Source organism: Pieris brassicae, chromosome 1 (genome assembly GCF_905147105.1).
Source record: "Pieris brassicae chromosome 1, ilPieBrab1.1, whole genome shotgun sequence".
Lineage (NCBI taxonomy): Eukaryota > Metazoa > Arthropoda > Insecta > Lepidoptera > Pieridae > Pieris > Pieris brassicae.
In genome coordinates, this window is record NC_059665.1 from 20,478,749 (window position 1) to 20,500,645 (window position 21,897).

Genomic DNA, 21,897 nt, shown 5'->3' on the forward strand with positions numbered 1-21,897 from the left:
AAAGTTCCATAGATTAGTTTCCTATACAATCCCACAGATAACAGAGCGTTCGTATAGCGTTTACAAAAAGTTTGTCTAAGATAAAACTAAGTATGTCCAATGCTTCTAGGGTAAGTATTCAAATGGTTTTATCAGTACTCGTATAATGAAATAAATAATTACACTAATGTAGGGAAATAGATTACTACGTACGATATTTTTTTACACGTAAAAGACATCTCACTATAGAGGATTTAGAATCGTGTTAAATATTTAAGAATTACGCTTAGGAGTAAAATTATTTGATAGATTTTACGAGAACATTCACAGAGCCGAAGATGTGTTACCGAATGCTTTGTATATACATTTAGATTAATTGAAATGAAATTAAAGTGCCACAAAATTCAGATTCTGCGCATCTTCTTAATACGGTCATTGTGACTGAAAGGATTTCGTCTGTTTTGTTTTTAGGTTATGATTTAGTCTAAATATTATAATAGTTCAAAATTCTACAGGTCTTTCGTATGGTAAGCAAACGCTGATTGGTCGATCTTGTTCAAAAGGTAAATTGTGTAAACAAGATTTAATCATGAATCTTAACAGTGGGCAAATTTGTTGTGTAGACTTAAATTAAAATGATTGAAATACTCTATGATGTGAAATGTATGATAGCCTTTTATGAAGCAAGTTATCAAATAAGAATCATTTCAAAAAAATATTACTTTTATATGCCAAAAGATTTATTTGAATTTTGTGTATGCAATAAATTAAAAATGATATAAATAAGGCGATCACCCAATCAGCTCTCGTGAAGCGTGTCGCAAATTTTATTACGGTTATGTCCGCCTACCGCTAAATTAGCAATAGATAGCGTACCCAACTTTATATCCAATTATTTTAAGTTTAATCAAATATTCAAACTATTTTGTTTAATGTGGGTCATAGGTTTACTTTATTTGTAAATATTTCCAATTTTTTACCTTTTCCTAGTTAATTCGACTTTCATTTAGCGTTCGCCCATAGAGATCCACTATGAAGTCATTTATTTTTAAGGATTAGTTCAAAATTTAAATTATTTTATTTAGACGATAGCAATCGATTAGTTGTCATTTGCTTTTTACTAATTTCATGTATCTAAATTCAGCAAGTATGAATTTCAGGATAAATAAACTATTCGATAATTATTTGTGTTTATTTCGTAATAAGACCTATCTTATGTAATCTTAGACATTCACTTTATAATCTTTGAAACCATGGGACATGTATAATGGGGGACAAAATTATGGAGAATTTCGTTGTTTGTCAACTAGTTCACGGTCACGCGAAACCTCGTGGATGGGCCACGTAGGAAATATTCATACTGTAATGGTTTAGTAATATAATTATGTGCATAAATATGTGCGTTATTAGATATTTGAAGTGAAAGTGACGAGAAATTGTTCTAATACAATATATGACATAAGGACCAGACAGTGTCTATGAAAACACTGACTTTCCACAGATTGTCTATAGTGGAATATTTTATATTCGAATATGGTGTTTAATAGTAATGTAGAGGGGATGAAACGAATTCCAACATTTTCAAAATTTTCTCACAGATTATCTACTTGTTTCTATTTATTAGAAGAATAACATTGTCAAAAAGTATGTTCCTGTCAGAATAACAAGATTCTTCTACAAATTGGATAGGGTCAAATATTAAGGAAATGGTATCTCGAATATTTCGGGCATTGCCTTTAGGAAGTGTGCGTTTAGCAGGACCTGATGATGTTCCTGCTATTATGACTTTGGTCAATGAGTCGATGTCTTTGAATTTTCGTATAACTGGTCCTGCGGATTTAAAATATCTACTGTAAGTATATATACTAGACAAAATTTAGTTTGATTACATGAAGTAAAGAGAAGCTTTAATAACTGGTATCATATTTCATAATAAAGTAGGTAATTTTATCGGCACATGACAATGGCATAATTGTCTTGATAATTGTTTGAAGTGCCGTAACTTAATAGAAAATAAAAGCAGACGTTATTATTCCGTATATATTTAATTATTTCAGGAAAAATTGTGTTTTAACTATATGCCAGTTAGATATAAACGGGACAATAGTAGGTGCACTAGCCCTAAAGGATCACCCTCTTGTGCCTGCTGTCAATCCTGCCGCGTGGGAAGATTTTGTATGGAGTAAATATAAGTATGATATTTGTATCTAAAGATAACTTTCACGCAAGTTTGAAATCTTTAGAAAGCTAAATCCTTAATAAAGACGCTAAAATGTATTTTTAACTACACTTATTTGTTTCTTTATACGGGTTTTCATAACGTATTTCAGGTATGTAGAACTTAATTCACGGAATACAATATTCCTACACCTGCTGTGTTGGAATCCAATTTATGCGCGAGAACTTGTCGATAATTTGCTAAACTCTGTATTTATGCATGACCCTTACCTACAGTACATTGCCATGATGAGAACCATTATTGAACATCCACGTAAGTCTTCTATTTCAATAGATTAGAAATGCATGCGGTCTAGGTTTTTTTGGCGTCCTTTTTCTAAATGTGTGAGTATTTTGATGTTATTTATTATTAACCAACATTCAGTTGATTGTATAACTTCCATACTTACGTTACATAATATTTTTGACGCTTGCAGCCAATATTAATTGCAACAATACATAAAAGTAAAATACGTGTAAAAATCAGCGTATGAAAAGACAATCATCGTTATTGTTCTCTAAATCTCTATAAACATAGATGTAATTTGAAAAAATGTTAAAAATACATTTCAGTGTTAGTACCAGGACAGTCGCGTTCTGAGGCGTCATTCCGACGGGTTCAAGCGTTGGAACGAGGTGTTCCTGGAGACCAGCTCCCGACGCTGTTAGTTGCTGAGAGGGGGGACGTCAGTCCTAGACTTAAGATTCGACGAGCAGTGTTAGTATTTTTTAATTTGAAGGCTTAAAATTAGCACCCTTAAATAATTTTTTTTAAATTTAGTTAAAATGCAATAAACACTAGTTTAAATATCAATATTTAAACTAGTGTTGTCACTAGCGACACCTGTCAAATATTATGGTTGGGCAATCTTTGTTGCTTGTAGAAAGCATCTTAAGTAAGAGAGAAATTTTTAATCTATGGAAGCGCCCGCCTCACATCATGTCAACAATATAATTTTTTGTGAAGTTTATATTTCGAATTTTACTTTACGAGAATAAATAGATTACTATAATTTAGACTCTTAAATTACAATTATTTATCTAGTTAAAGACGGTATACTTTCTATTTGCGGAATTGGATATTTCAGTGAAGCGGATAATGATGATATAGTACCTATCATAGAACAACATTCCATTCGTCTTCGTCAGATGTACGGAGACTTTTACGTAAGCGAGCTTATATCGAGACACCCAGAATCAGAAAGGGCCTTGCTTGTTTGTGAGGTAAATAGAGTAGTCTTATATTTTGAACCACTTATTAATAAAATCTTGATCGTGATATAAAATATAACAAATAATAATAATACGATAGAAAATATTTAAATATAATAAGTTATGTTTAATTATTACATAAACTAAATCAATCTAATTATAACGTTTAGTACTTTAGTTCAAATACAAATAGGATTGACACATTTCTTGAATGAACAAGTTAGTGTCTTATTTTATAGCATAAAGAAGTAGCGGTTGGTGTTATGTGTCTCAACACAGAAATAAATTTTGAGGAGCTGGAAGAGAGTTTTGATCTATCACCATTCGCTGGTCTGCGGCGTTTAGAACACATTATTAAGCCTAGTGATAAAGCCGAAGAGGGATCAACTGTCAGGTCTGTCAAAATTACGCTTTTGACATACGGAAGTCATAGTTGGATAAGTCTTGACTCAGAATGAGATGTGGGGTCACTCTGCATCTTTTACCGCATTTACCTTGGAGAGTGTTTAGAAGAGATGTTTGGATTAATACCTGCAGCTGAGTTTCATCATCGAACGTCGAGGCAGAATACGAAATTCCACCCGTGTCACCTCGATGTTCGCTGTTCCACGATTGAGCGTTTTTCAAGGCAATTTTTGCCGCACACCACCGCTATGTGCAACTAGGTGCCCGCTGAAGTATTTCCAAACCACTGCGACTTAGGGTCCTTCAAGAAAAGAGCGTACCAATTCTTAAAATGCCGGCAGCGTACTCGCGAGCCCTTCGGCAAGAAGATGTGTCCATGGGCGACAGTATTACTTAATATCAGGTGAGCCCCCTGACCGTTTGCCCATTGTTCTATAAAAAAAAGTATGTTGGTAGTTGTTATTGTAGTAATGATAAGTGGATGTAGTCCAACATTGTATTCCGTTTTATTCATAATCCGAGAATAGTTTTATTGTGTACTCAGTATCTATATACTACTAATAAGTTACGACAATTATTCTTTAAATGCATTACTTTTTTTACACTAGTTAAATGCAACTTTTCAAATTAGTATAAGATTACATATTACAGCCTCTTAGAATCAAAAGATGATCTCAAAAAGGAATCGTCGTTTACAAGCGCGATGGCTAGAGAAACTAAATCCAGGGTATGTTACAACTATACGTATAGGTACTTTTGATACATATTACGCTTAATATTTACTAATATTATAAAACACTGAAAAAAATATTTTAATAGCTCACTTTAATCTAATAAAGGATTATGGAACATAAGTGATCCACTAAAAACTTATTCATTATTTATAAATAGATTTGGGTATAGTTCAAATTAACTTTGTATACTTAATCTTGTGGTTGGAAGTTTTTTAATTATATTGCTTTTCATACAAAGGTGACTTGGGTGTATGGCGATGACGAATTCTCAAAGTTTAAAGAACAAGAAGTTAGGGCACCACGCCCATCACAACCCGGTGTGTTTAGCCAACTCGACATATTGAATTTCTTTCTCGAAGAGCCAGAGGAGATGGAATATGATATCGTCAATATAGACCCAGAGTTAATGAAAGTACCTAAGTACTTCTATGAGAAATTTGGTGAAAGGTAGATATGTTTGGTATGCATTGACCAGGGTTTAATCGACTTTATGGATTTAAGTAGTATTATCATGGCTCGTGCCATGACCTGGCAGCGGTGGTATGACAAAAATATTTGGAGGAGAGATTCAAAGGCTTCTTAACACTACATTTTTTTGTACTGCGATATGAGGGATCCCTTTTACATTTAAAATTGAAACTCATTCTTCTTTTTCTCTGACTCTTGAAGAGGCAGTTGTGATGCGCTTTACGCCGTGAAACTCATACTCGTACAAAAGCACTATTGTATTAATTATTTTCTCAGCCAAGATGAAAAATCAAAAGTTCGTCGCAGAGAATCCTTCTATGACAATAAATATCTTGATAAGGACGTTGGGAAAAGGACATGTAAGTGTATATACTTATTTGTAAGTACCTAGACTTACAGCTACATATTATAAAAAGTAAAAAACTTGGACGATATACAAAGCCAAAACAGCTTACATTGATAAACAAAATATACGAAACAGAAAACATTCTGTAGATAAAACCGAAACTAAACATTGCACAAACTACAACTTAATATTTTAAATAAAAAAGAAAATGTTACTATTGCTAAATAAAGTCTTTGGTAAGGTGGAATATGTCAACTGTAATGTGTGTTTTAGTTAACTAAAACCCGATACATTGGCGAATTACGCAAATAATTCATGTTTGTATGAGGCACGAGCAAATATTGTAAATATCTTGTCGCATATTCAATCTAAAAAACTTAACTTCATTAAACATAATCACTAATTTCTACAATTGAGACGTATTAATGATTTGGAAGTCTCAGTGCCTATTAGGTTTTCTTGTTAATGATATTATCGAGTCTATGATATTTTTTCTTTTTGGTCTTAGCATCCATTAGCTTATAAAATTATTAATCTTACAGCCGAGTTCCCTATGATATCACCAGCAAAGCCTCCAGAGCCAACACGCTTCGTAGGGCCACCTAATGCCTTTTTATTGGAGTTGTTTGCTATGCGCCAGGATTATGATGAACGGTAAAATTGTTACCAAACCCAAAGTTAAAGTGTTTTCTAGTATAGTCGGAGAAATAATAGCTTAGATTATATATCCAAAACACATGATAATATTTGTAATAAAATACTGTCAAATACATTTTCTAGGTTTTGGATCTATATCCAATCCATCCGGACGTAATAATAATAATAATGTAATATTAATTTAAGGGATTTATTTCTCACCGGCTTTTGAAAATCCTCTTAAAATCATTTATTTCAGATATGGTTTTGATATGTTAGAAGTGGCGTTTGAGCTATTTCCAGATAGAGATTATTGCATCGTCTGTTTGCCGACTAACCATACATGCTTCCCGCTTCTGGAACATTTTACTGTGAGTTTCTTGTTTTACTTATAATGTTGTGTCCCATCTGTTGTAAGAGAAACAAAATGTTGTCTACCCTCAATTTTCATTACCCAACTACCTTAGCTACTACTAGCTGAGTTTGCAGTGGAATTACTCATAATATTCAATAAATTTACACGGTAAAAAAAAATATTTTTTTATAACTTGCGAAACACAGAACGGATTTTTTTACAGCTAGTAACACCGTTCAATTATCGGATGAGGTTTATCAATGAGACACTGTACGTGGTTCACATAAATTCTGTTAGAGGGTAAGTCTGCTTTTATTTTCAATGAAATTGTTACGTATTACTGAGAAGGTCCACCGTAAAAAAAACAATATTTTTCATTTCTAGGGATGTGAGGGTACGTCCAGCAGAACTATACGATGCTATTAGTATGAAAGACATTCTGGAAAATTCGCCAAGAAAGAAGGAAATTTTGGATTTGTTTCACGATAGCTTTGATATTCCCTCGTTGTCATCTTTTTCTCTTCTCAGTCAGAATCAACCGATTGGCTTGGTCATACTGGGGTAAGAAATAACTTGAACTGATTACATTGCCAAATATATTTACCGTTTAATTTTGGTTTGAAACTGATCGTCGCTGGGTCAAGGTGTATGATTAATAGAGCTTAGTGTAAAGAAGTCTAAGCGCTGATTGAGGGTTTTCTTTCATAAGTAATTTAAAGTATTCTTTGTAAGTCTTCGATACACAATACTTTCTTCACTCTATGTGTTCCTCGGTGATCGGTAGGATAATAAGAATCCGATTAAAATTAGCGACTCACATCACTCTTGAGTGCTGTCAATGGCGATACAACCTTTTTGGTCTGGTCTTCAGATTTCTTTATCAGTTCCGAGATCATTTTTAATAGACGAGTAGGTAATGAACCTTCTGTGCCTGACACACAATAGGCATACCTGTTTCCTCACGATATTTATGCCTACATAGTCAGAAAGCCCATTCGTGGCCAGCCCAGGGATAAGAATCGCACGCTGAAGCCTAGGCCTTCATTGCTCGTTGAGATTGCACACTGTCACAATATGATACAGAAAGTTTTGTTTCAAGTATTATTTTTCGGGACTTCGCGCTAAAATTCGCCATTGATAGTTCATCGCTTTCTCTTCTCTTCAGACAACTTTTTATACACGAAAATATGTTAAACTGCATCCAATTTTGTTTTAGACCTCTAGAAGATACAACAATAATAAGAGCACAATATAATTTGGACCCTGAACCTTTTAAGTATGGTACTGATGCTGCGGTATGTAATTATTACAGATTTCATTTTAAACAAAACTTTCCGTTTGTCAAACGGGAATAATGCTTAACGCTAAAGATTCTACGAGTGTGCTGAAATGTGAGGCACAGCGTTGCACAGTGCACAGCGTACGGCACTAATGTCTGTTTTGGTCGCTTCGCTCACGCGAAGAGTAAAAAATATTTGCGCAAAGTACAAGCAGTGGACTCGTGTCGACGCGCACATACTCGTTCCTTTCGGATTTTTTTCTTGATTAGCAATCGAACACATTTAATTGTGCGCGCACTATGCCAAGTAATTTTTTGATGATCACAAATACATTGCAAAGCACAACGTTTTCCTGCCCGTCCATATTAGCAACTGTCGGCAGAAAATCTTTTCACTGAACAAGTGTGCAACAGTGTACATGCACAAAAGTTACACACAGCATTTCCAGTTGAGACTGCAGCCAAACGCGATACGCGCTTAGTACGTGTTCTGCTATTGATTTGTACAAAATGTTTGCAAACAAATGTGCTGCACGCTATTTTGGTGGATTCGTACCTTTAGTCTCAATTATGAATTATTATTGTATGGCGCAATGCACTTACAGGAGGTCTATTACGAAAAAGTACTATACAAAGTTCGTCTTTCTTTTGTTTCGGTCCGGCCGTAACGTCGGCCTTCGATTTTCGTAATAGACCTTCAGGATGTGGAAATACTTATAGTCTATGAGTATATTTTACATGAATAAAATCTACCAGGAGTAGAATTGTAAATTTTTAGGTTTTGGCGGGTATAATGACTCCAATAATGGAGCCACACGGCCGATGGTATTTACGTGACTTAATCAGATATACAAAATATACGACTCTGTTTTACGCTTGTCGTCTTTTTGCTAGAGGAGAAGCGGTTAGTAAATTTATATGTAGCCTTTTGTTCATATTAGTATTGACTTATACGCCTCTCAACCGTTAGGACGAATCACAGCTATAAATCGGTATATATATCACAAAGATACATCAATGTAAGGCCTAGACCTAGAGGTTGTAGCGCCACTCTTTTTATTTTGGTTCATATATGAAACATTCGTTTTAGTTAGTCAGACATAGCTGATAAGAAAACATTTTTAAATAAAGAAGACTGCGATAATTTTCATTTAGCTGTACTGTAATATTATCTGTGCAAATGTCACTGTCAAAGATTACTTTATGTAAAATGTACAATTTAATTTATCATTAATAATTTTTTTTTATTAAATTCAGAGTCCTAACAGACATTTAATGTCTCTATCGAGTCATATGAAACCAATATTACCTCGGCAATTCTTCCCCAATATTAGAGGAAATAAAGATCTTGAAGTGATCTTTAAACCCATGTAAGATTTTAGTGTTTTATATATGGTTCAAATAGAAAGGTTTTTGCGTATATTACATTCATACGTTTTAGTAGGTAATTTCTGTCATACTTGAAATACCGTCTTAAGTCAAACTCAGAACTTCCGGTCCTATGAGCCATGTAACTCTTAACCAGAGAGACGACACGATGATTGATATCAGAATGAATGATGATTAATTATGGGATGTACCAGAATAGAAAATCTACTTCATAGATTCCACCAGAAGCTTCAAAGAAATCTACGTTTTCTAGAATAGATTTAAATTGTTTTATTACGCGTAAACGCGTCATTAAAAGAGCACAATAACACTGATTAATATTTATTAATAACAATAATGTATTAATATTGTATTAATCGGATGTAATATTATTGAGTTTATAAGCTTATAATTATTTTTGGGCATATGTGGTCAACTATGTAGTTCTTCGATTTCAGGGCCACACCATTTGCCTTGTGGACATTAGAACGCCCGCTGACAAGTATGCCCAAAGTGTACGTTAACAATAGTATAGTGGTTGTGGGCGCCAGTCGTACGGGATTGTCATTTATCGAAGCTCTGGTTATGGGGTAAGTCATAATCGATGAAGTTGTAAGACGTTGACGAAGGTGCTATGCTAGACCGTCTTTAGAACGTCAAACTAAATCTACTCGTCAAACGGTTTTTTCTTTATGAAGTTTGACAGCTGTCAAGACGAGATTGTAATTTGAGATACGAATTAGAATAAACATAAGAAAAGGTTGTAAAGACGCTTGCAAGCATGTGTTGCACATGGCCATGGGCAGCGTTAAGATCTTAACTCTTGAGTGATCCTGCTCGTTTGCCTTTTGACAAAAAAAAACACAGATCTTGTATGAATGAGTGTTAAAGCGCCGAAGAACCGACCAAAACCTCTATCTACTCAAATATAAAAAGTGCAAAAAAGTTTTTCAGTGACATTCCTCAGTTTAATTATTTGCCTCATATTATTATTTTTCTCTTTTTCCCCTCTTTGTCTTAAATGTTATACAGCAATAATGATTAAATTGTTTTATTTCAGTACCAGTGCCCAGTACCTAACATTCACCAACATAACCCTGGTCTCCGAGCATGGTCTGCCAACAGTACCAGACTGTCTGAAAGCAGCCGAAATATGCGTACCGCGTGACGGTAGATACACAGACAGATATATAAAAAGCATGCCTTTTTACTATTATGTTGATGTTCTATCCGGACTTATGGTTAAAATTGACAGGTGAGATTAACGTAACATTGTTACGACAACTAGGCAAAACAAGTTAAGGCGTGTTTTTCCAATTTAAAAGGCCGGCAACGCACTCGCGAGCCCTCTGGCATGGAGAGTGTCCATGGGCGGCGGAAGCACTTACATCAGGTGAGCCTCCTGCCCCTCTTCTTTTACTTAGGTAACACTGAAAATGTTTAGAAAATGAGAAACGGCTTAATGTAGAAAGTTGCCAATACTTTTATTGTTCTTCGAAGTAATCTCTGTTCTTCTCTACACATCGTCGCATTCGATGGATCCACTGAGAAAAGCAGTGGGCCTATGCTTCCTTAGGGGTCTCTTCTAAGGTATTTTCGTACGCTTTCATCACATCTTTAGGGCTCGTAAAGCGAATACCTCGAAATTTATCTTTAGTTCTTGGGTATAAATGAAAGTCACAGAGCGCCTGGTCACGACTGTATAGCGGATGACTCATTATCTCGACACCTGCCATAGTTTCACCAGTCCATGCGAAGGTGTTTCTGGTCGTCGGTAAAGTATGGGGAATCCATCTGGTATAAAGCTTCCTGACGCTTAAATGTTTGTGTAATATTTTTTGAACTTGACTCTACCAAGGCCTAGGCTTGCCCGTATCTGCTGATAGGTCTCTTTCTTATCTTCCTCTATCATGCGACGCACAGCACTGATGTGATCTTCAGTAGTCGCTGTATACTTCCCTCACGCGTATCATTATTGAGATTGCTACGTTCACGATTTTAAACTCTTTAAACCAATTACAAATAGTGGCACGAGATGGGGCTTTATTAAGAAATGCTAATCGCAGCCTATTATAGCTTTGTTGTTGAGTAAGCCCACAACGAAAGTCATAATAAATCATTCCCGAAAATTTTGACGCGTTAGATTCATTTTCACGTGTAACAAGAGTTTTAGATTTGCCGCCAATTCACAAAAACAAATGACAAATGTTTGCAATATACTACATTAGGTAACCAAAGATTTCTAAAATTTAAATAAAAAAAAAGTTTTAATTAGAAATGTGTCTAACTGGCCCGTTCTAAACATTTTCAATGTTACCCACGTATATTATGAATAATACAGTTTTTTCTGTTTTTATTCAACGGTTATTCTATAAACCTGTGAGACCATACATATTAAACCAAAGTCTTATGCCTTTTCATCGATACGGTTTTATTTGTATAGTGTATCTACATCTATCTATCTCTGTTTAGTTCCGCTTGGAAAGCAATCCGGGGGGCGAGATTGCTTTCCAAGCAAGTTTTCCATATAAAAATCTATCTATATCATTCTATTATTCCATTTTAAAAATTGTTACAAGGAAAAACAAAACAAAATCTCACTCATATTAACTTTGGCAGGAAAAAGAAGTGCATTCATTTGAAGGACGGTGGTATGAAGTTCTATGATGAGCTGGTGCTGGTTTGCGGGCAGCAGTTCCAGCATCCTGATTACTTGAAGGAGTCTTCAGACAAAGACACAGCCAAAGAAACTGGGTAAAATGGTCTTGTACATAAACGAATTATGGGCCTCGATTAGCTCAAGAAAAGAGCGTACCAACTTTCAAAAGACCGGCAACGCACTTGCGAGCCCTCTGGCATTGTGTCCATAGGCGGTATCACTTAACATCAGATGAGCCTCTTGTCCGCTGTTATATTTAATAAAAAGGGCTAAATATTATTTGTTTTGAGTAGTTGCAAAGTGTGATAAGGACAAAACATTACTCTTATAACGTAGTAAACCTAGAAAACACTTTTTTGCCGGTTTGTTCAATTTATATATTATAATAATACATAGCTTCAATTCGGTAAAAAGTGTTTTCTTTAAATGTGTAAAATTTATGTTAATAAAAGACAATACTATCAAAATGGTTTCGACCAATTACATCCAACGAAAAGTTGTGTCTATATATTGTACGCTAATGAACTAAAGTAAAAAAATCTTCATTAAGGCCAGTGAAGTTCTGCGATCGTCTTCTAATGGATGACGTGAAATACCAACCTGACAGGGTTCCACCACCACCAGAATTGCCAGAAAATGTGATGCTTATCAATTCCCTGGACCAAGCGAATTGCTGCCTTAAAAAACTGTTGAAACTTATAAAGGAAACTAGTTAGTTAATTATTTTTGTTTAATTATGAAAAAGAAAAAATCGTTACCATTCTTTTCTCATAATATTATGATATTCGATTGACATTTTAGTATAATTTACCTTAAACTAAAAATAATTCAATAATTTTCTATTCCTTATTCATAAAAGTACTGAAAAAACCCACATTATTTAATCAATATATCAGTGGCACTACGTTTTTAGGTGTGGGCCTCAGATTTTTTCATCTTTCATGATCATTAGTTAATAATAGGCAAATAGGTGAAGATTCCTGTGCATGCCACATGCCGTCGACTTTAGTTCTAAGGCAAGCCGGTTTCCCCACGATGTTTATAGACAGTAAGTCCATTGGTCCACAGCCGAGAATCATACCTACGGCAACCAGCTCTATTTGTATGGGGAACGTATTTTTTTCTATTTATTAAACGCACTTAATTTAAAATCTGTATTAGTTATGATCTGGCTGTGACGTACGAAATTCGCTTTTTACATAAGTAAATAATCATTATGTTTTAGAACATCAAGATAATGGTTTGAGCGAAGATAACAAAATTATCGTATACGGAGACTGCGTAGAATCATATACATGTATCGCGGCATTGTTAGAATTGGGTATAAGTGCTAAAACAATTGCATTTGTGGAGCCATTTCCTCCTGATGACAGTAGGAAACTGAGGGTTAATTGTTTTAATAATGAAACGGTATGTTTTGTTATAAAGAATACATAGTTCATAGACTATAATTTCATTTACAAGACCCCTGTGTTGTTAAGTTGATTAAATTGTTTTTATTAGTATTTTGTGACAAGCTGTTGACTTCTTTCATATATTTACTATAAAGAAAGGATATATACCTTAGATTAGCTGTACTATATACGTAAAGAAATAATTATATTTATTAGATTAGATTCTTTAGATCATTAATTATCTATTATGTCTTAAGTGATGTTTCATATAATTTGTTTTGTTAGTCTGTGGAAAAGACGAGTTTTGCCCTGTCATTTAATTTTATTTAAAGAACGTTTTTCGATTATAAAAGAAAGAGGTTGTTGTTTCTTAAAATACATATTATAGCAACATATTTGAGTTTCATTCATTATAAAACAACATATATAGCTCCAATGACGCTTACCCGCGATCTATATTGAGTTTCAGATTAACGGTATACTGGTTTATGTGGACTGTCTTCGTAGGTTACATTTATTATAAGAACTAATAACATCCCTATCTCAAAATCCTATGTTAGTAAGTATTCGTTGAAAAGGCAAAACAGGATTATTTCTACAATAACTATACGATAGTTCGATCCACAACTGAGAGTTTTTATGGCAGTTTTTGCCGCGCAAGACCATTATGTGCAACCAGCGGCCCACTGAAGTATTTCCGAACTAATTCGACTTAGGGTCCTTCTAAAAAAGAGTGTGCCCTCTGGCATTGAGAGTGTCAATGGGCGGCTGTATCACTTCACCTTAGATGAGCTTCCTGCCCTTTTGCCCTGATCTATAAACGCGTCTTTCTAGTAAGGAAATTATCACATAAATATTTGCTTTGTAAGAGATACTTATTTATTTATTTATTACCACTTCGTGGCATTACTATACTGGCACTACCTGAAAGGAGGGCAACTGGCGGCCTTATCGCTTTCGAGCGATCTCTTCCAGGCAACCACTGTGAGATTTTTTTTTATTAAATAAGATAAGGTAGGCAAGAAGTGCAAAGCGAGACATTTTTACCGTTGCTGAAATAAACTAGAAACGCGGAGTTGTCTTTAACAATATAGGAAAATACACCGAGTTTTCCATCGGCCTTTATCATTTAAGATCGATGGTCGAGTACAATTATCTTTGAAAAAGTTGAACATCCAAGTGTATAGAAAAACTTATTTGTATGGATGGATGCAAAAAGGAGAAAGGGTGGAAACAATACGACTTATATCACCTCTAACGGCATTACATGTACCTTGCTTTGCCTTGTTTTATTATGGGATTAAAGCTATTGATGTTTATGCGTTTAAAGGTATTTAAATCTTGTATTATTTGTTTCGTAATTCATAAAAAGTCAATTACTTTGGCACTATTTTAAATAATGTTTTGTGGCTTTCCGTCAAATTGTACATACTCTATGGTTGTATGAGATAACACATCTAAAGTAAGATTCGTATTCTGTTAATACCTGTGGTAAGGTTTTTGCCGATGAAAGCTACTATATATATACTCTATGGGACATTTTTATTGACAGCAATAAATGAATGCGGGCTAGTATACGATGGAGGTTTAGTAGTAGGACCCAATTTCGATACAAATGATCCTCACGTGTTTGCTGCTGGACCTTGTGTGCGGTATTCAAGGAAACTGTACGCAAACAACAGACTGCATAAATATTATACTTCAGAAGATGTCGGAGAAGCAGTATGTATTTTAATAATTTAATCTATTTAATTGATTATGCGTTTTTAGTATAAACTATTTTTTGCACACAGACTATTCATTATTTATATTAGATTTAAAACTTAACTTTTAAAATATGTTGTGGTGAGTTCGATATATCTCATATTTAAAAACAAAATAAAATAATATATGTTCAAATATATGGTAGAATTTGTAAAAAAAATTGCTCGACCCTGCCAGGATTCGAACCTGGAATCTTCTGATCCGTAGTCAGACGCGTTATCCGTTGCGCCACAGGGCCTATATTGAAAAGTTTTAATTATACCATCCAATTATATGGTAGCTTTTCTGTTAAAATCTAGTTCCAGTTTTCGTATCCTACACGTTAAAACTTACATCTGCTACAATTCCTGCGGATATATAAACTAAATAGTATCTTGATTATCGCATTATTTGTATAAATTAATTATAACCCGGTGTTTGTGATTTTTAATTGTTTGAAGAATGATCCTCATTACAAAAAAATGTATTTTTTAACTTGAGAAACTTAATATGTATACGAACGAGAAACACGTTGCCGTCAGCCATCCTAATTTTAAGCTACTAGACTCATTCTGATATGTAAACGCGCTAATCTTACAAATACATATTAAGAATTACTTTTTTCCCTCTTTTGGAAAGTCTTTTGTTGGTAGGTGTATAATTAATATCACATTTGTTTTGAATAAAAAAATTCCCATTCTTGCACAAATCTTTAATATTTTTTTAAAGTATATAGATCGACCGATTTTATCGGCTAATACCGATAAAATCGCTCGTTGCGACGAATTAATGTTTTAATGTTTATTTTAATTTATTATGTAAATCAAGTGGATGTAGTATGAAAATCGATAAATTTTGTGTAAAAAAAAAAATTACGCACGAAGTTTTCTAAAGATCTAAAGATTGTTATTAATTGTATGGTCCTGTTAACGCATGCACGTTTAAATACAACTATAACTACATTTGTAAGTACTTTATATGCTTCCTATAGTTGTGAGGTATTGTGTTGAAATATGCCTTTCAATCTAAAAAAACTAAAAATAATTAATCTCTTGATATTTTTCATGGTATTGTAAAAAAAACTCAATGTACGACATAAGGGTGCGACTTATCTCTTAAGGATTTACTTAAGAATGGAAATAGATGGCATTGCGAGAAATAGTTTTTTCAAAATTTATAGAGTGGGTACTTTTGCAGAAGGCCTGTAATGATTTTGATGGCGGATTTCGGGGCATGTCGTCATATTGATTCTAGCCGCAGATTGTAGATGCCGCTACATAGAGGTGGATTATAGTTTTTTTTATTATAGATGGCTCGTTTATTTCTCCGCAAACTGGACCCATTCATGACAGGTGTTCACGAAGTGGAGTCCCCCACCTCTGAAACTGTGTCGCGCTTTAGCTCCAATCTTCTGCCGTAAGTCTTGCTTTTTTATTTTTCCTTTGTCTTTAAAATATATTTAATTAATGCGTGAGGTTGGAGATTTGGCTGATCTTTCTGTTAAGAATGGTCGAATTTTCTCTAGATTTGAAACTCAAATCTCACCTCCCCAATGACGTATAGCCTGAAGATATATATATTAAGAATTACTTAATTAAGTTAGAAATACATATTAACTTCACAATCAAGCCAGCCTTCTAGTACTGCATTTAATTACACAAATATTACGCATCCTCCATTGGCCGCATCTTACTTTGCATAATTTGGGAATTCGGATTACGGCCAAATATTTTGTCTAGTTCTGTATAAAAAAAGCATATATTCGCCATACGGAAAATTGGTTCTGGTTAATGTTAGTTTTACTTCGTAAAAATAATTATACGTATAGTATACGTAAACGCGACGTGTGTAAAGCGTTGTTCCTTTATAAAACTCCAATGGCTTTCATATTCTTTTAGGTTTCTGTATCTATTACGATCACGATCAGCCTCCTGTGTCTGACATATGCCCTCGACTTCTTGGGTCTAACGCTTGGCGGTTCCCTCGCGAGATTTCTTTTAAAATATATCAATTATATATTCGACTTTGAAATTAGTTAAAATATTTAGATATGAATAATTATTAGGTCTTAGAATTTTTTTTAAGAGTTCTTAGAAATAACCTAGATCTAATTAAATGTATTAATATAATTCGTTAATAGTATTGTTTTTCAGGTGTAAAGACTCTCACGCTAGTGTCGCAAGTGCTTTACGACTTTCAATGAGTGCTATCAGAGGGTATGTGTAAAGAAAATTATCTAGAGAATCTAATTTCAAGTCTAAATTAATTTAATTTTTAAAGGAGAAAATTTTTAAATTGAATAAGACGGCGTTGACGGTACCTCTTTTTATAAAATGCAACCAGTGGTCTACTTGTCTTATACGATCAAAAACTCAAAGCAATTATTAAATGAACTACTGAATTACATAATGTTAAGTTTATTTAAAATAATATTAGAAGCTGATCACGTTTAGTTACTACTTGGTATATTATATTGTGTAATTTTATGTCTGTTATTTTTAATTATCTACAAATGTATTCAAGTGCTACAGAGCGAAACCGTAAGAAGCAAAATTTTTGGAACACGTAGAATATAGCTTACTTGTTAGTTAGTATTGATGCAACATAGATGGCGCTATTAGCAATATGATGTAATTTTAAGTAAAAACGAAACTTCACTATTCAGATAGTTTTTTTTTTATTGAGGTGAAACTTCTTTATCGACGTTGGAAAAAAAATTCCGTTACATTTTTCGGTTGCGCGCCATCTTTTTGTTGCCCACGGTTGATTCGAAGCCATTAATAACAAAAATATATATTAACAATAACAATGATAGTAATAATTCTATTACAATTAATGAAATTCTGTAATAATCTTAGTAGTAATAAGGTAAAATGAAATAATTGTATTCATGTCTAAGGTAATACAAGCCTTTTGTCAAACTTTGACTTGATTTAACCAATGTCTGTAAAGTTGCATATATTAGATCATTTTTCGAAAAATAAGGTCATAAAGAAGTTTCACTTCTTACGTGTGTACACAAGTACTCACACACGTTTTTTTTATTTACGTTAATTTAATATTGTTACAATTTTGTGTTAGTCGTTGGCAGCCCGTACCTAAATTCGATTCCCCGCTAACACAAACAGCTACTCTACCCGGACCGTTGTATTACCTAATACTAAGAAAACCCGGCCCTGAAGTGCCTATGGCTGTGCAGATAACATTACCTCATCAAGTAAATAGCTTAATTTTTCGAACCATTTTGTGGCTTAATATTGTATATATAAAGTACTTAAACGTCAATTACTTTTGTCTGGTTTACTTATTTTATTTCAAAATGAAACATGTCTATTACATATGAATTACAAAATTCTAGTGAACGTTTACGAATAAAAATATAAGAATATTTACAGGGTCACACATTGATAACGGATAAAAATGAGAATTATTTTCGCCTTCAAATAAACGCATTGCATACAATTGAATCGATCACCTGTTTATCAAAGAAACGATTTGCTTCAGAAAACTTTATTATGTTATATGGAAGACATGAGTCGTATTTCAACAATTTGCTCGCTAGATTCGAGGTTTGTTTTTTTTTTAAATAAATAACTTTTCGTTTTGTCCTAATTTTATTACTAAGAGGAAATTTGTATGTTTGTTATGAATAATTTATACATTACAGAATCGAATTCAATTATTTTTTCAATAAATATTATTATTTTTATATGGCAGTCTGTAAAAGGGTAGGACTCTCACCTGATGTTATATGATACCGCCCATGGGCACTCATTGCCAAACTGCTCGCAGGTCCGGCATCTGTGTAACCTCTATTGTATACTGTACATGTAATTTGGTTTATGGATAGTGTTATCTATTTATATTTAAATGAAAACACAAATTTCTGTCTGGAACAGACTGCTTAGTAGCGATAATATGTATAATGAATACTATACCAACTGAAGATCTTGAGAAATAGATTACATATATACTTACATAATATTGTAAAATATATGTCTAAATGTGTGAAGTCGGAAAATTCCATTAATAAATAATCATATTCATCAATTTAAAAAGAGATATAACGACTCTATAGTTATAGTATGATACATTCGTTTAGGATATAATTATGCCCTGATGTTACGAGGGTTATTAGTTGCTATTAATTGAACACATGACATTATTATTACCTGTAATTGGTGGAAAAATATATTTAATTCCGCTAGGTACGTTATTAGGTACAATCATTTAGGTCGCCTTCGTGGTCTACTAATGAAAATTGACGAAATGGCATTATATTGTTTATTAATGATAGCAGATTAGGAAAATAATACAACAAAAAACATCTTCGTTAAATGAAGGAAGTGCTTTCGTTTATTATTTTAAACAATTAATATTTTTCTATATAACAAGTAACTCTTTGGTTCACCTCTGTTAGACTTGTTTGGCTACTATTTAAGTTATTTTAAGGCCGGTTTTTTATCAAACAATCATTTATTTAGTTGAACCTGATTGAAGACTTCTACGACTTCTTTACGAAGCCGTGGATGTCGGCTTTGTATCAAGAATCATTCCAAGGTCTGATGATGGATATCGAAGACCATGGAATCAGAACGGTAAGACGTTGTGACAACGTAAAAAGAGAGGCGATTTGAAACCAAATTTAGACTACGTTAGAACGTAGTGGCTAGAGCCATTGAGATTCCAAACGAAAAACATTTTTGTTATATTATGTATTTGTGTTACGCAATTTATGTTTCAAACCACTATCAACAGTAATGGACGATTTATTTATTTAAATTCCTTGATTTTTGTATGCCATTGTTTCAGTAATTATTATTTTACGTCTTACGTTCTTAAAATCTATCTATCGACAAGTAGTCCTTGATACTTTAAAGTCGTAAACATTTAAATTGAATTAGTGATACTGAGTGTCGATAGCCAAAGAGGTTTTTTTTTAAAAGGAACACATTATCAGGTACACGATGTGCTGAAGACGAAATATAACGAGTATCTTGAAGCCAACATTGACTTGTCAATGTGTACTGCTTCTTGCACTGGGGGTATGCTAAAGGTAAAATATATGTTGTACATATTGTCTGGTATAAATAAAAATAAAAAATAAACAGATACTTTGTCAATTTGAGGTAATAAAACAGTAACAAATAATAAACTGTACGATGTACTACGAGAATAATCATTCTAGACCTATATAAGTTATTAACTACCTACGTTATAATATCATTCATTTCTTAGTTAAACGTGAAATATAGTCCATATGAAGAATGCATATTAGTAAGTTACGAGTTTGAATAAAGCAGCATTTCCTTTAACATTGATTTTGTTCTAATACTAATGGTAATTAAAGCTTTCAGTTGGCGCTTGGTAGATAGTACCAGTGACATCAGAGCTGGTGAATTCCTTGTTCAATAAGTATACAGCAACGTAATGCTACTAGCATTCATAGGGATCAAACTGTTTAAATTTATTTTCGTTTCAAAGCAGTTTAGCAAAGAGAAATAGAGAGCTCTTTCGTTTGTTACTTTAATTGTCTTTGGTGATTGAATGATGGGATTTATCGAATTATCAGTTGAATATTATTTAGTAAAATCATTCCCTAGGAGTGCGGTCAGAACGCTTGGTTACGTCACGAGGCCGACGTGTTCTGGCGATCGATAGACGGCGAACACATTGTCGGCTCGCATCTCGCGGCATATTTGCGACGGCACAGTGTCACAAACCCACAATACGCGATGCCCAAAGCTGAATTTATTTGAATATAATAAATGTTTAAATTGTGTATCCTATGTTTTATTTGCGCATTTTGTATAGTTATGCTTTAATTGTATTAAATCAGCGGCGATTTGATACGAAATTAAGGCTACGTTCTCGCCATTGCGATTCCAAACGGAAAACATTTTTGTTATTATATTATGTAGTTGTGTTGTTACGCATTTTATGTTTCCAAACCACTATCAACAGTAATGGACAACTTATCATCTTAACATCCTTTGAAGATGATCTTCATTACTATTACTTTTTTGATATATATATATATATTGATTACCGAGGTTTTTGAAGTCTTTATACAATTACTAAGGTAAATATACAAATGAAAAAACCAACACGTTTTAGACAATTTATTTAATTACACATGTTATTATAACCCGCTTACAATAATATTTACAGATTTACCCAAATAATAACAAAATATTTAAAATAACTAATGAGATCTTAATACACGCAAGGAATGATGACTAGCATTTAAACAGTTGCTCATTTTTAAGAAAACCATTGTTTTGAGCGAAATTGAGACTATTAAAAAAGATTTCAATAAAATTTTCGACAAATTTAACGCCTAGGGGGTTCAGTGTTAAATTTTGTACGTTGTAGTTTGAGCATAATATGAGATTCGGACAAATGCAAACTTACATTTAACTACAATATAACTTCCTAGAGAGGAGCTGTACATTAATACTACTTAGAATACAATGAGTATCGAAGATCTTAAAATTCTATAATTTACTTATGCTAATTTGGCTCTTGTGCTGTACATTTAGGAGTTATTTTTCTCTAAAGAAAATTTTAAATGTAAGATTTGAACCAACAAATACTTATTATAAAGTTTTACATTTAGGTTTGAGATATCTTCATATGATTTACCCATATAAAACAATCTAAGTAATTTTTCCACAGGCAAAACCTCTAACAAAACATTTATACTGGAAATTATTTTTAAATATCAGACTAAACATGAATATTTTGCGTTTTGATTGAAACGATCAATAAATATAATTCCTTAATTTATTTACATTACTGAATCGCATTTTATCGGTAAAATTATTCGTTGATGTTTTAGATTCGATTGAGTATCATAAATATGCGAATTTATTACGAAGTTTTATTTCGAAATTGGACTATTCATAAAGAAAACGTTTAGTTTAAATCTATGAGGTTTAAACTAGAAATGATTTTGTCTATACTAGTTGTAAAGATTTAAAAAATAGCGACTAGAATGAAGCCGCAATTATGACAGCGTCGTATAAAAACGGATTCATCTATTTTAAGGTTCTAACTTGCATTTTGCAACATAATAAGCTATCTTTCAAAGATTAAAAAA

General features: G+C 33.2%; 1 protein-coding gene and 1 non-coding gene across 4 annotated transcripts; one reads left to right on the forward strand and one right to left on the reverse strand.

Annotated features, from left to right (window-relative positions):
- The first annotated feature begins 1,649 nt into the window (after positions 1–1,649).
- LOC123709372 (cilia- and flagella-associated protein 61-like) lies at positions 1,650–20,577 on the forward strand. Of its 3 annotated transcripts, XM_045660655.1 has the most exons (30): positions 1,650–1,831; positions 2,037–2,171; positions 2,310–2,470; positions 2,770–2,914; positions 3,285–3,420; positions 3,648–3,802; positions 4,465–4,540; positions 4,786–4,994; positions 5,292–5,374; positions 5,904–6,015; positions 6,257–6,368; positions 6,576–6,652; positions 6,737–6,913; positions 7,569–7,647; positions 8,410–8,535; positions 8,889–9,001; positions 9,458–9,589; positions 10,060–10,254; positions 11,619–11,753; positions 12,209–12,369; positions 12,884–13,068; positions 14,187–14,382; positions 14,605–14,774; positions 16,105–16,211; positions 16,949–17,011; positions 17,877–18,012; positions 18,191–18,364; positions 19,280–19,393; positions 19,756–19,851; positions 20,399–20,577. In XM_045660655.1, exons 1-30 carry the CDS (start codon positions 1,686–1,688, stop codon positions 20,552–20,554), a joined length of 4,062 nt encoding a protein of 1,353 aa, XP_045516611.1. In that variant the 5' UTR covers positions 1,650–1,685; the 3' UTR covers positions 20,555–20,577. The 3 variants fall into 3 exon arrangements, with proteins under 3 accessions (XP_045516611.1, XP_045516622.1, XP_045516631.1); XM_045660666.1 differs by lacking the exons at positions 19,756–19,851; positions 20,399–20,577 and adding an exon at positions 19,608–19,643; XM_045660675.1 differs by lacking the exons at positions 17,877–18,012; positions 19,280–19,393; positions 19,756–19,851; positions 20,399–20,577 and having other exon boundaries at positions 18,191–18,326.
- Trnar-acg lies at positions 14,982–15,054 on the reverse strand. Its single transcript has one exon. It is a non-coding gene; the product is annotated as a tRNA-Arg (tRNA).
- Positions 20,578–21,897: the final 1,320 nt, after the last annotated feature.